Source organism: Capricornis sumatraensis, chromosome 8, assembly GCF_032405125.1.
Source record: "Capricornis sumatraensis isolate serow.1 chromosome 8, serow.2, whole genome shotgun sequence".
In the NCBI taxonomy this organism is placed as follows: domain Eukaryota; kingdom Metazoa; phylum Chordata; class Mammalia; order Artiodactyla; family Bovidae; genus Capricornis; species Capricornis sumatraensis.
In genome coordinates this window covers 26,108,836-26,123,306 of record NC_091076.1, presented here as the reverse complement: position 1 = coordinate 26,123,306, position 14,471 = coordinate 26,108,836, and the positions used below count along the sequence as shown (strand labels likewise).

At 36.3% G+C, this 14,471-nt stretch overlaps 1 protein-coding gene across 2 annotated transcripts in view; it reads right to left on the bottom strand.

Annotated features, from left to right (window-relative positions):
- PRMT3 (protein arginine methyltransferase 3) overlaps nt 1–14,471 on the bottom strand; it is a 133,169-nt gene that overhangs the window by 100,147 nt on the left and 18,551 nt on the right. For both annotated transcript variants that reach the window (XM_068978225.1, XM_068978226.1), the window contains 2 exons: nt 14,004–14,069; nt 6,939–7,060 (listed from right to left, as the gene is read on the bottom strand). In XM_068978225.1, coding sequence (XP_068834326.1) covers nt 6,939–7,060; nt 14,004–14,069 — 188 coding nt within the window. The remainder of the gene's footprint in view (nt 1–6,938; nt 7,061–14,003; nt 14,070–14,471) is intronic.

Here is a 14,471-nt window from a genome sequence, read left to right as displayed (position 1 = left end):
AGTAAGTCTGCTGGTAAAAGAGAAGGCGAGGTCAAGTATCAGCCCCAGGTTTTCAATTTTAACCTGTGAGAAGAGCTAATGCAGGTCTGTTCTCTTCGTTCTTATCTCTGTAACCATGTCAATAACTCTCGATCAAACCCTAAAAACAAAACTCCTGAACATTCTTGTATTTACCGGTTAATGATGCTATTCAATTCACCTGAAGACGTGCTGCTGCTGCTGCTAAGTTGCTTCAGTCGTGTCCGACTCTGTGCGACCCCATAGATGGTAGCCCACCAGGCTCCTCCATCCCTGGGATTCTCCAGGCAAGAGCACTGGAGCAGGTTGCCATTTCCTTCTCCAATGCATGAAAAGTGAAAAGTGAACTCACTTAGTCGTGTCTGACTCTTTGCAACCCCATGGACTGCAACCTACCAGGCCCCTCCATTCATGGGATTTTCCGGGCAAAAGTAAAGGAGTGGGGTGCCATTGCGTTCTCCGCCTGAAGATGTGAACCAAGACAAATCAGGAGAACAGCATGTGTGAAGTTAACAGGAAGATTCCTGATACGCACCTGGCATCTGACACCACTGCACAATGGCTGATCACACAGCGGTCATGTGCCTATGCCCCCAGTTCTCTTTGAGAACCATAAACTCTTAGGACTCGAATTTCCTTGGGTTGAGGCATCTCTTGACAGTCTCTGAGGTTCACAGCTAGAGGGAAAAGCACATCCTGCGTGACTTTGTGGGAGCCTGTATGTGACCTCTTTACTGATGGGTATCTTTTAAAGAAAAGCTGTCCCTGGACTGCATTCTTTGCTATAATAAATCTTAGCAGTGAAGCTGTGAATACAACTTTATACTGAATCATGTGAGTTCTTTCAGTGAATCACTGAACTAGTAGGTAGTCATGGGATCCCCAAGACAGGACCATTGAGTAGACAGGAAATTAAGGAGGTGGCAGGATGTGAGAAAAACAGAATTTAGTTTCCATGTAAACCACCTTAATCACCTTCATTAGAAGACTTTTGAGCAGCAAGTTGTTTTTAACCATTTTTATCCTCATCACTGGTTCAAAGTTTCCTTCAGCTTTCATTTACTCTTTTATTATTTCTATTAAATTTAGAGGACCTCCCTGGTTGTTCAGTGATTAAGAATATGCCTGCCAGGGCAGGAATAGAGATTCAGACAGAACAGACGTATGGACACAGTGGGGGAAGGAGAGGGAGGGACAAATTGAGAGAGTAGCACTGAAATATATACATTACCATGTGTAAAACAGGGAACTAATGGGAAGTTGCTGTATAGCGCAAGGGGTTCACCTGGTGCTCTGTGACAACCTAGAGGGGTGGGACGGGGTAGCAGGTGGGAGGGAGGTTCAAGAGCGAGGAGACACGTGTACACCTATGGTTGATGTAGGGAGCAACCAACACAACACTGTAAAGCAGAGTTAACCTCTAATTTTTTTAAAAAAAGAATCCACCTGGCAATGCTGTTAACAAGGGTTTGATCCCTGGTCTGGGAAGATTCCACATGCCATGAAGCACCTAAGCCTGTGCACCACGATAACTAAGCCCACACTCTAGAGCCCGCAAGCAACTACTGAAGCTAGTGTGCTCTACAAGAGAAGCTACCACAGTAAGAAGCTGCCACCTCAGTGAAGAGTAGCCCCCACTTGCTCCAACTAGAGAAAGCCTGCACGCAGCAATGAAAACCTAGCACAGCTGAAAATAAATAAATGAACAAAAATAAATGAATTTAGAAACAAGATATGACAGAATATCCCTTACTTCAAGAATATATCCTAGTATATTTTGTGATCTTGTTCCAAATCTTATACATACCACCACTATCTTTAAATTCATTGTGTTAAGTTGCTGAGGCTGCTGCTGCTAAGTCACTTCAGTCGTGTCCAACTCTGTGCGACGCCATAGACGGCAGCCCACCAGGCTCCCCTGTCCCTGGGATTCTCCAGGCAAGAACACTGGAGTAGGTTGCCATTTCCTTCTCGTTACTAAGTGCCTAAAAATATTAAGATAAAGCTCCTGTCCTAGAATCTAGAGAACACTTACATGAATATGACTCGGCTCTTGGCATAAAAATGAAACAGATCTGCTTCATTTCTAACGGTATTCTAGGCACAGATAATATAAAAGATTGCATCTTTAAAGTTATACTGAGATTGAAAGTACTGCATTACAGTCACATGACAGATCAACCTTCTCATGAAAACTTTGCAAAAACATCCAAAAATCTGAAGAACGAGCTTTCCACTGCAGAGTCAATGAGAAACCAGAGGCAGTCAGACTGAAGGTAAATACTACCAGAAGCTACCTCTGCTTCCTGAGGTGAACAGTGCATACGATCGTCTGACAACTAGAGAGCTTTGCTATCCTCAGGATGTTTATGCTTCTGGAATGATTAGTCACCAGAAAGTGAGAGCAAGAAAAAGAAACAATTTCTCATTCCTCCCACGTATTACTTTGAGTCCTATTTGCCTCTTTAGAAATGCTGTATCTCCTTTTTAAATAAAAGAGATAAAATTATTTTATCATCTTTTTGAGCACCATTCAGGGATTGTTAAGTTGAATATGTTTAAAAGAATATGAAACATGTAATTATTCATCTTTTATGTATGGCAGAAACCAACACAATTCTATAAAACAACTACCGTCCAATTAAAAATAAATATATTTACAAACAAAACAAATCTCTTTCAATCCGTTTGACTTAAAATAGCCAGTGGTATATTTTGTTGGTTGAAATCTAGTTCCATGACTGGTACAATAAAAATGTTTTCCTACCCAAAGATTGGTGGTGGGGGGAACTATCCATCTTTTAGAATTTAAAGTATCTTGTTATAGATGTAAGCTTAGGGAGGTTTACAGAAATTCTGCTGTGTACAAATTTCTGGCAGCAAAAGAAGCCTCAGAATTGCTAAAGACAATTCACAGCCTGCTAATCAGAAGAGCTGCTTTCATTGATTGATGATGGTTCTAGAAAGATCCAGTGCAATAATAGACAAGTATAAGAGAAGCTGAAGTAAATTTCAAGGGAGGAGAGTGAATACATAATAAAGCTGACTAAAGCTTGAAACTTTATGGTATAAAAGAACAGAGATCATGAAACAGAATACAGAAAAGAGAATCAGCATATGTTGGTGGGATAGCAGCAAGAAATGATCATTTCAGAAACATAACCAATCAAATGTAAAGTGTTATTGGAGGCACTGGTGCCAAATCAAACATATCACTGTAATTATCTATTAATATTATCATAATTACTACAAACATTTAGTAAGCAGTTACATATCAACCGGGCTTCTCTGGTGGCTCAGACTATAAAGAATCCACCTGCAATGCAGGAGACCTGGGTTCCTTCCTGGGTTGGTAAGATCCCCTGGAGAAGGGAATAGATAGCTACCCACTGCCAGTATTCTGGCCTGGAGAATCCCACAGACAGAGGAGCCTGGGGTCTGTGGGGTCACATTTGAGTCCATGGAGTCACAAAGAGTCAGACACGACCAAATAACTTTCACTTCACTTCACTTACATGTCAGCCACTTTGCGAAGCACTGTAAGTGGATCCAATCTTTACAACAATCTTGTGAGACAGATACTACCATCAACCTCATTTTATAAATGAAGAAACCAGGGTTAAAGAAGTTAAGCAATTTGCCCATCAGCATAAAGCTAGTCAAAAAGCCAGTTAGAAATCAAGTCATATGGTTCTAGATGCTGAGAGCAGTATGCTATTCTGCTTTCTCATCTGGTAGAAAAATGAGCCAGAAAACACTGCAGATATTAACAATAAACTGTTTCACGGAAATTCTTCTATAGATAAATCCACAAACAGAAGAACAGAGGTTACTTCATCCACAGTGTACATTTCAAGTTTCTGAATGGAAAACGACGGAGAGATACTATGAACACTATGGAAATAGCTATCTTATCTTTTCACGATATAAAAAAGGCAAAGGAAAACATCTTTGAAGAAAAGTATAATGTTGGCTCATCCAAAACAAAAAGGTCTAATATTCAAATGCTATAGGTTCTAAGTAAAGCAAACTACTGGCCACAATAAATATGTGCCCTGTGAGCAGTGCAATGGAGACACAGCATAGCAGACTGGCTGTCAGGGTCAACTATGGGGTCCAATCCTGGCACTACTACAAATAAGGAAACGAATGTGTTCTCCATGTCTCAATGTCTTAATCTCTACTAAAAAAATAATATTATACTGTTTTTGTACCTACCTCAAAAAAAAATTCAATAGGAAGTACTAAGTTAATGTTAGCAACTTTTATTATTAAGTTGAAGTGCCTAAAACAGAATGCTAAGTCACTTTCAATAGATGCTCTCATGTAAAATTTCTATATATTCCAGCACTAAGTTTTATACACAAAGAATCTGAATATAATTATTGTAAAAATGTATCTCTAAAACGTCACTAGGAATTAGGGCTTCTGTGAAATAAAATGAAAATCAAATGAGTGGTATCACCACCCTTTTCTTCCACAGAGGAATTAAAATGAGAGTACACTGGACCCTCCTGGTGGTGCAGTGGTTAAGAATCTGCCTGCCAGTGCAGGGGACATGGGTTCAATTCCTGGACGGGGAAGATCCCACATACCACGGGGCAACTAAGCCCATGCACCTCACCTACTAAGCCCGAGCTCTAGAGCCTATGAGCACCAACTACAAAGCCCAAAAACCTAGAGGCCATGCTCCACAACAAGAGAAGCCACCACACTGAGAAGCCTGCACAACACAACAAAGAGTAGACCCCACTCAATGCAACTCAAGTCGGCACACAGCAACAAAGAACCAGAGCAGCCAAAAATAAATAATTTTTAAAAATTATTCTTAAAAAAAAGAGAGAACATCTAGTCTCATAGAAATCAAAAATGACGAATAAATATATAAATGAACATGGGTCTCCCATATTTCTAATAGATCCCTATCTTACATAATCTTACTATCACCAATAAATGTCATTAATTTATGTAAAACAATCTGTTCTTTGGGATAGTAGTTCTCACACCTGTTTGGAAAGCAAGGTACAAGCAAGAAGAGGGTGCTATTTACAGAACCCTCAAAATGATGTTGTAGTTAATGGTAACAAAAGAACTAAAAAAACTTTCCCAGATTATGGAATTGCATACACATATGCAACATATATGCATATTCTCCAATATGAAAATAATAACCACCAGTCTCTATCTATGAAAAAATCTAAGCAAGAGCAATGTAATTTTTTCATTAACATTCATTTGGTGCTTGTTAACAGTTAACAGTTGCTAACTTCTGAATACCTACTATTTGTCAGGTCAGGCAATATGCCAGAGACTGAGGTGTGTATTTTACTTACAACTTATTTACCTTGCTCACAACCATTACTGACTCCTAGTCATCATTACTTTCATTTTTACAATCAAACAGCTGAGGTTTCAAAGAGGTTAGATATTTAATTGAAGTTCCAACAATGGGGAAGGGGCAGAGCAAAACTGTCCAACTGAAACTGTTTGTGTATGTGCTTAGTTGCTCAGTCATGTCCGACTCTTTGTGAACCATGGACTGTAGCCCGCCAGGCTCCTCTGTCCATGGGATTCTCCAGGGAAGAATACTGCAGTGGGTTGCCATGCCCTCCTCCAAGGGATCTTCCCAGGCCAGGGATCAAACCCAGATCTCTTGCACTGCAGATGGTCTCTTAACCTCTGAGCCATGAGGGAAGCCTGAAACTTTGCATGCTTAACCACAACACTACACTCTACACTATGCAATAAAATCTTAAACATTTTATACAATTGTATTTAAATGTTATACGAATCAGAAAAGATCAACATTAATCAATTTTAAGAATAAAATATACGCATCAGTGAGAGGACCATTGAAGGATCATTGCCAAGAATGTAATGTAAGCATGGTGAAAGTTGTTTAGAGAGTATACCTTTAATGTTCTCCCTCCAAAAAAGAAATGGTAATTATCGGGTTGGCCAAGAAGTTGATTCAGGATTTTCTATAAGATGTGAGGGAAAACCAGAACAAACTTTTTGGCCAACCTAATATTTCATGTGACACAATGGAGGTGTTAACTAACACTATGGTGGTAGCTATTATGTTAATATATTAACGTATCAAAGAAATACATTTATAATTTGTTTTCATTAAACTCACACAATGTTATGTGTCAATTACATCTCAATAACCCTCGGGGGAAAAAGAATTGCTGAGAAGCCTGCTATTAAAATTATTTTGGAAATTATTCCTAAGTTGCAAATGTAACATGCTTTGGTTAAGTACACAACTAACAAAATCTAGTTTTATAAGTTGTAATTCAAATAAAGGTCTTCCTACTAGAATATAAGCCAACTGTGAGATCAACCACTGGTCAATTAACCTAACTTAATTCCTCAGAGAGAGGATGTATTTTTAGAGAATAAAATTAAGTTTTAGGGGATAAACTAAATCCACTCTAATCTGTGTGTAGCCATTTTCGACTTCACATTTTAATTTGAGTAGGCACAGGGCTACCAGTACTGTCAAAAGGAAAACGATAACCTTTAGTTTTCTTTTAGCTGAATTGTTATCTGGTAAACAAAATACTACTGATATATTGAATTTTGTAGCATATCTTCTAACATTACCCTATACATCCATGATTTCTAATTTAATATTATTATAATTAGCATATCCACAGTCATAATTGAAAAGAAAACTATATAAAAATAATTCTCAAGAGGAGTGAAAAGATTGTTCATACTTCAAACATGTTTAGGTCAATTCAACTTAAAATCTTCTTGTGCTGGAATGAAATTTTGCTAAAAGATAAGGGCCTTAGGTCTGCACTGGACAGCTATTAAAGACAAGAAAATCTACTAATCATCAAATTTAAAAATAATCTTAAAAAAAAAAAATAATAATAATAATCTTAACTGAAGCCTTAAAATGTGTTTACCTTATGATATCCATTGCCTGGTAAAGTATTTCAGACTGATCAACTCCAAGAACCTTCTTTGCCCCTGCTTTAGCAGCAAACATAGAAAGAATTCCAGTTCCACAACCAACATCCAAAACTACCTGGTATAATAATAAAAGAAAAAGAACAGATGTTATTGAGAAGGTCTAACACTTTAAATCCTATTCATATATGATGATGTTTCTGGCTAGAAATAGATAACAAAATTTAAACGTTACCAGTCAAACATGCTAATAATTTCTATTTGGGTAAACTGAACATATAATTACATTAAATTATTTTAAATTCATAACTGTTTTTGGCCACAGTTTATTGCAATCATATGCAACAATGTAAATTTAAGAAATGTTTTATATGAAATGAGCAATTCCCACAGACTTACTAGGGAAGTACTCTGTCTTTAATTTAGGTTCAGTAATTCTAAATTTTAACAGAAATAAGCTTTCTCAAGTTTGAATACCAGAAATTAGCCTAAGCAGGACAGTCTGATCCAATACAATTTAGAAATGGTTATAAATGAATCATGGATGTAGAATGTTGTCATACCCACTCCACTTTCTAAGTTTAATATTAAACTCATTTTAATTATAGAGGTACAATAAAAAACAGGCTTTTAGAATTCAGTAATTGGAGAATTTAAGTTTTCAAAAAGATATTATCAATGGTAGAAACAGTAAGAAGAATGAAATTTAAGATGTTATTGGGGATTGGAATGTAATAATTATTTCTAATCAAGAATTTCATACGGTTCTTCCCAGAATAGTAATAATGAAATCTGCATGGTCCACAGTAAAAAAAAAAAAAAAAAAAAAAAATTACCAAGGAAACACATTAAGCAAAATACTCAGAAACAACCAAGAATAAAGAATAGAGAGCAAAAGAGAATAGTAGTGTGATAAAGAAAACTCAAGCACAGAGCAGAGCTTAGGGCAAGGGGAGAGGATACACACACTCTCAGAATTTTAAATAGCTCCATGAACGCTTTTCCTAGCAAGAATATTGGAAAGGGTTTCCATTTCCTTTTCCAGGGTATCTTTCTGACCCAGGGATCAAACCCGTGAGACATCTCTTGCTTGGCAGGTAGATTCTTTACCACTGCACCACCTGGGGAGCCACTATAGGAAAAACAGAACTAGAATTTTTCTATCATATTGTTCAATCTATAGGGCTTCCCTAGTGGCTCAACAGGAAAGAATCTGCCAGCAATGTAGGAGATGCAGGTTCAATCCCTGGGTTGGGAAGATCTCCTGAAGGAGGAATTGGCAACCCACTCCAGTATGCTTGCCTCGGAAATCCCACAGACAGAGAAGCCTGGTGGGCTATAGTCCATGGGATTGCAAAGAGTCAGACACGACTGAGCAACTGAGCAATGTTCAATTTTTGTAAATAAACTTATTTACAAAACAGAAACAGGCTCACATGCTTAAAGAATAAACTTATGGTTGCCAGAGCGGGGCGAATTGGGGGAAGAGATAGTTAGGAAGTTCCGGATAGATATGTACACATTGCTTTACTTAAAATGGAAACCAACAAGGACCTACTGTATAGCACAGGGAACTCTGCTCAATGAGACAGCCTGGATGGGAGAGGAATGTGGGAGAGAATGGATACATGTATATGTATGGCTGAGTCCCTTTGCTGTCTACCTGAAACTATCATAACGTTAATTGGCTATACTCCAATATAAAAATTTTTTTAAAAGAATCTATTACATTGTTCAACAGCTATTTTTTCACTAGGTATTTTTCCACAAGCATAAGATAGTCAGCTTGTCTATTTTTTTTTAAGTCTTAGTATTTTTATGGGGACTGAACTAAAATATAAATTTACAGAACACAGACAATTTCAGTTTGTGTTTTCTATTCAGGAACATGGTAAGAATTTCAATTTGTTTTAAGCATCTTTTATGTTCTTTAGGAGTTTGGGATTTTTTAAAAATCTCTTTCATGTAAGTCCTGCACACTTGTTAAATAACATCTGTTCCTATGCATTTTATCTTCTGCACTGTTTACTAGTATAAGGGAAGTCTGTTCCATTACATTTTTAAAATATACCAGACCTGACTCCAAAGGAGAGAATCTGAACAGTCTTAATTTCTATTGAAGAAATAAGGTTGTCAAAAGGCTGCTACTCTGTGTCCCCTATCCTCTCTGCCCCTCTTAGAAGGTAGAAGCTGCTTAGGGAGAATGCGACTGTCCCTGACCATAATGTTACCTGTTTGGGTGAGTCAGCACATTTTAATATAACCACTTCACACATTAAGAAAGTTCAAAACTGTAAGATGAACTCTATAAAATACCACTGCAAAACCATTTTTTTAAGTTACAAATAAAATATACTAACCACACCATCAAGTAAATACTGTAACACAGAGCATATATATTTATAGCATGGTTATAGTATATCAACTTGAAATATTACATGCAATAAAATGATAATAAAATGTAAAAATATATACAACACAACAGTAAGTGATGACTTCCCAGAAACTTTCATTGAAATATTTGCAAAATTAAAAATAAAAGATCAGTGTAGAATTTACCAAGTTTGACAGCACAGTGCTTTGACGATGGTGTTTGGGAATACTGAATATCAACACTCATGAACTGTTTCTGGAAAGACAAGCTGGCAGCACTAACTCCATCCAGGGTAGAACCTTTCTGAACCAGAGAGTCCTCTGCTAGAATTTATCTTATTATTCTATTCCTACATTTATAAAAAGATTTTTAATATTTTTACAAGCATTATTTCTAATATAAAAAATTTGAACTTACGGACAATTTACACTGAATTTTTGAGCCATTAAAATAACATTAATAAGGGATTATCTTAGAGAAACTGCTAAGTGACAACAACTAAGTACAGCAGGATATATATCATGTACTCCAATTCAAGTATGTATTCTCTTGTAAAACTATACACATACATAATTTATATACATATGCATATATATATATATATAAAATCTTACTTAATTCTTTCTGAAGGAAGAGAGCTTTAGAGAAAGAAACAGATTCAGGATCATACAGCTGGTAATTTGTAAAGCTGAAACTCAAACATAGGTCAAGCTGCTTTTTTAAAAGTGCATACTTAAATTATACTTTTAGTTGCATACTAATTATTTATTACATCTAGCTCAGAGTTAGGTATTTGGGCGAATAAACTAAAACTTGATAGAACCAAGAAAGAGGGAGAATGATAACAGAATACACTAACATTATTTTTCAAAACAATGAAGGAATGTATATAAAACATTTTAACTGTAGATAACAATCAAAAGCATAAAAAAGGCACCAAACTGTGAATTTCTTCAATGAACTACAAATAGAAATTAATTATGAGTGAGTGAGAACAACATTACGCCACCCAACGTTAAATTAAATCTGAGAAACCATATGGCCTCCACAGGAGCTTTGTGAATTAAAACAATATTAAGAAAGGAAAGAAGGAAAGGAAGCAGGAAGGATGGAGGAAGAGGAAAAGAAACTTTAATTTTAATCCCTTTTCTGAAAAATAAATTTCTCTTATGCCCTAAACAATATATGATACAGAAGCTAGAGCTGTGATATGAAATTTATCTACCGAATGAAGAAAAATGAAACAAAAACAATGGTATAAAACTTAAGAAATGTTATTCCATACATTTTTTAAAAGAACTATATTTAAATAATTTCATGCACATGTTCTGTCATGCCACACAGGACCCATGCATGAAAAATAACGAGAACTAAAATGTCATTAATGAATCTCACCCAAATTATTTTCTCCTTAAATTGCAGTGGCACAGGGTTAAGGGCACTAGACTAGGACTAAAACCTTCAAGTCGTTTTTTTAGTTGCCTATTTTAGGACAAGTCTTTAACCTATTGGTTTCAAATTCTTCATGTATTAAATACCTACCATCCCTAGTTACAGGTATATTATACAGCAGAGAGACAACATGTTTGAAAATAGTCTGTAAGTTATCAAACACTATTTAAATGTATGGTAGTATATTTTCTACATCTGCACCCATAGTATAATACAAAGAAGAGTATTCCAAATCACATAAAATCTCTAGATTACTATTGTTAATTACGGAGAATTATATCCTGAATATGCTTTAAAGAATTAGAAATTGATACATATTTTACATTATACTCTTAAGAAACCATAAATGCCAAGCAAACCTAACCACACATTGATAAAAGAAAGCATGTTAGCCAAATTCCAATTTATTAATAAGCCCTGTCCTAACTGTGACAGATTTAATCTCTTCAGCAAAAGCAGTAGGTACAATACAAAATAAACTTTATATGTTTTCCATGGTCATGTATTTTGTCTGAAAGTGTATAATATATATGGTATTTCTATAACAGTTACTATCAAAAAATTAACAGCAGATAATGACTGTGTACAGGTCTATGAACCCAGTAAGATGTGTTTCATATACATAGAAATATTCATAATTACTCAATTTCCTGATTAATCTGATGATTACAAATACTTTTGTCTTTTCACTATTTTCTTATGTAATACAAGACAAAAGTCTATTCAGAGCATATTGAAAAAGAAACTGCTGCTAAGTCACTTCAGTCATGTCTGACTCTGTGCGACCCCATAGACGGCAGCCCACCAGGCTCCCCCATCTCTGGGATTCTCCAGGCAAGAACACTGGAGTGGGTTGCCATTTCTTTCTCCAATGCATGAAAGTGAAAAGTCAAAGTGAAGTCGTTCAGTTGTGTCCGACTCTTAGCGACCCCATGGACTGCAGCCTACCAGGCTCCTCCACCCACAGGATTTTCCAGGCAAGAGTACTGGAGTGGGGTGCCATTGTCTTCTCCGGAAAAAGAAACTACTTTTACTTAAAAAATTCCTACCTCATTGGTATCAAAAAATATTTACAGCATTCATATCAAAAAGTATTTTTAAAATATTTTACAAGATAGTTCAAAGATACTGCTTTTATAAAAACAGAAGTCCTAAAGTTTTAGAACCAGAAAAAAATTTTTTTAATCATTTTATAGATGAGGTCCAGAGACTCACCACTGTCTAAAATTATTCTGTGGCTGGATCCTGAGTAGCCAGGCAGAACTAGTGATTCCCAGACTAGTACATGTTTAAATTGTACACAACATATTAAGGAAAAAATAAAACCTAGGCATAATCTAACTAACTTGAAAGCAAAATGTTAATAGTAACATTATTTGCTTCACTGGAAAGTGTTTTTTTAGATATTAAATAAACTGTTCTAGAATTTTAGGTGCAAATATAAAAACTACTAAAAAAATGATAAGAGTGCTATAATAATAAATAGAAAGCAAATAAAAAAGCCAACAAAGAACTGATAAAAACTAATATTTAAAAAAATGAAATAATCTGCCTGTTGGGGAATTAGCAAAAACAAAGAAATACACGCCGTCATTACCTTATAGGTAATGAGTTGGCCAAAAGATATCAGAACCATATAAATTTCACATCTCCAACTCGGCTAAGTCACAAGTTAAACACTGCTCTTAGGAAACAGGTATGGAAAACAAAAAGCCAGTCATATATATATATATATATATATATATGTTATTCCAAGCAACATAAAACTCAGGAAAACAGTCTTTTCAATATATTAAGGTCGTGGGTCACTACTGCAATATCATATAAGGTCCATGAAATAACCTTAGAAAAGTATCTTTTAAAATTAAGGGGAACTATGAAAACCTGATGTTACCAGTATATATATTCTTCAAGTAGAAAGTGTGTGTGTATGTTAGTCACTCAGTCGTGTCTGACTCTTTGCAATCCCATGGACTACAGCCCACCAGGCTCCTCTGTCCATAGGATTCTCCAGGCAAGAATGCTGGAGTGGGTTGCCATACCCTTCTTCAGGGGATCTTCCCGACCCAGGGACTGAACCCAGGTCTCGCACACTGCAGGCAGATACTTTACCATGTGAGCCACCTGGGAAGCCCCTCAAGTAGAAAGAGAGGGGGAAAATTTCCAAGCAAAGGTATGTGAGTGGCACAGACAATCATATACTAGACTAAATTAGTGGATTAACTTCCAGTAAGGTGGAACAAATAGAAAACCTGAACTCTTAGGTAACATGCCAATGTAGAGAAGGAGGGAAAGAGAAAGTGAAGAAAAAATGGAAAAATTCACAAGGGAGGAAAAAATATATGACACAAATTTCACACACATACTCATACACACCATGAAGGATCATCTTTGAAATAACCAGAGGCAGTATAAAGACTAATTGTAAAATATAAAGTATCTCATAAAATGGTCTCAAAAAAAGGCACATAAAATAAATTCTACCTGAAAATATTTGACCCTATTTACCAAATGAGTTTTTAAATTGTTTTAACTAATTAATGTAAACTAAAATAATAATTAAATGCTTTGATATGGGGTTTATCTTGTACATTTGAAATTAACAAGAATCACAGTAAATCAAAAACATGGTTTAAGAAAAACTTACCTAACTGAGCAAAGTTTAAGTTAAATCACTATAATTAATGAATTTCAATTAAAAAAAAGTATAATGAATAACACCAATCAGCATTTCTGTTATCAGTATTCTGCACCACAGATCAGCATCACAAAAGTCTTCCATTAAATAAAGCCATTATACATGAAATCGGGCTTCCCTGGTAGCTCAGCTGGTAAAGAATCCGCCTGCAATGCAGGAGACCCTGGTTTGATTCCTGGGACAGGAAGATCCCCTTGAGAAGGGATAGGCTACCCACTCCAGTCTTCTTGGGCTTTCCTGATGGCTCAGACGGTAAAGAATCCACCTGCAACGCGTGAGATCTGGGTTTGATCCCTGGGTTGGAAAGACCCCCTGGAGGAGGGCATGGCAAACCACTCCAGTCTTCTTGCCTGGAGAATCTCTGCGGACAGAGGAGCCTGGCGGGCTACAGTTCATGGGGTCACAAAGAGTGGGACACGACTGAGTGACTAAGCACAGCACACACATGAATCAACTGCTGTCACAATGACCTAAGAGAGGATTTCTGCTACCCGAGATCCACATGAAACATGTAATTCTATAGAATATGCTACTCACCTTGTCTTTGAAGATATGCGGGTTTTGGTATATAAAATCTCGGTAACTTTTTGTTCGTACTTTGTCCTAGGGCAGAGAAAGGAAAACATCACATTGTACTTAACAAATAAAATTTTTTAAGAAGATATCTGCTAATTATCACATACATTTCTACAGCTCCTTTCTGCCTAGAAACCCATGTTTAATCTTTTTTTGCTACAAGAAAATAATAGGGACTTCCCTGCTAGTCCACTGGCTAAGACTTCAAGCTCTCAATGCAGGGGGCTCAGGTTCGATCCCTGGTAGGGGAACTAGATCCCATAAGCCACAACTAAAGATCCCGTGTGGTGAAACTAACACCGAGCACAGCCAAATAAATATTTTTTCAAAAAGAAAATAGGAACAGTAACAGCGACAACACACAAAGAAAACATTTAATAACATCACTGAAAGTCAAATAAGACCTAAGTTCTTAAAAATGTACATATT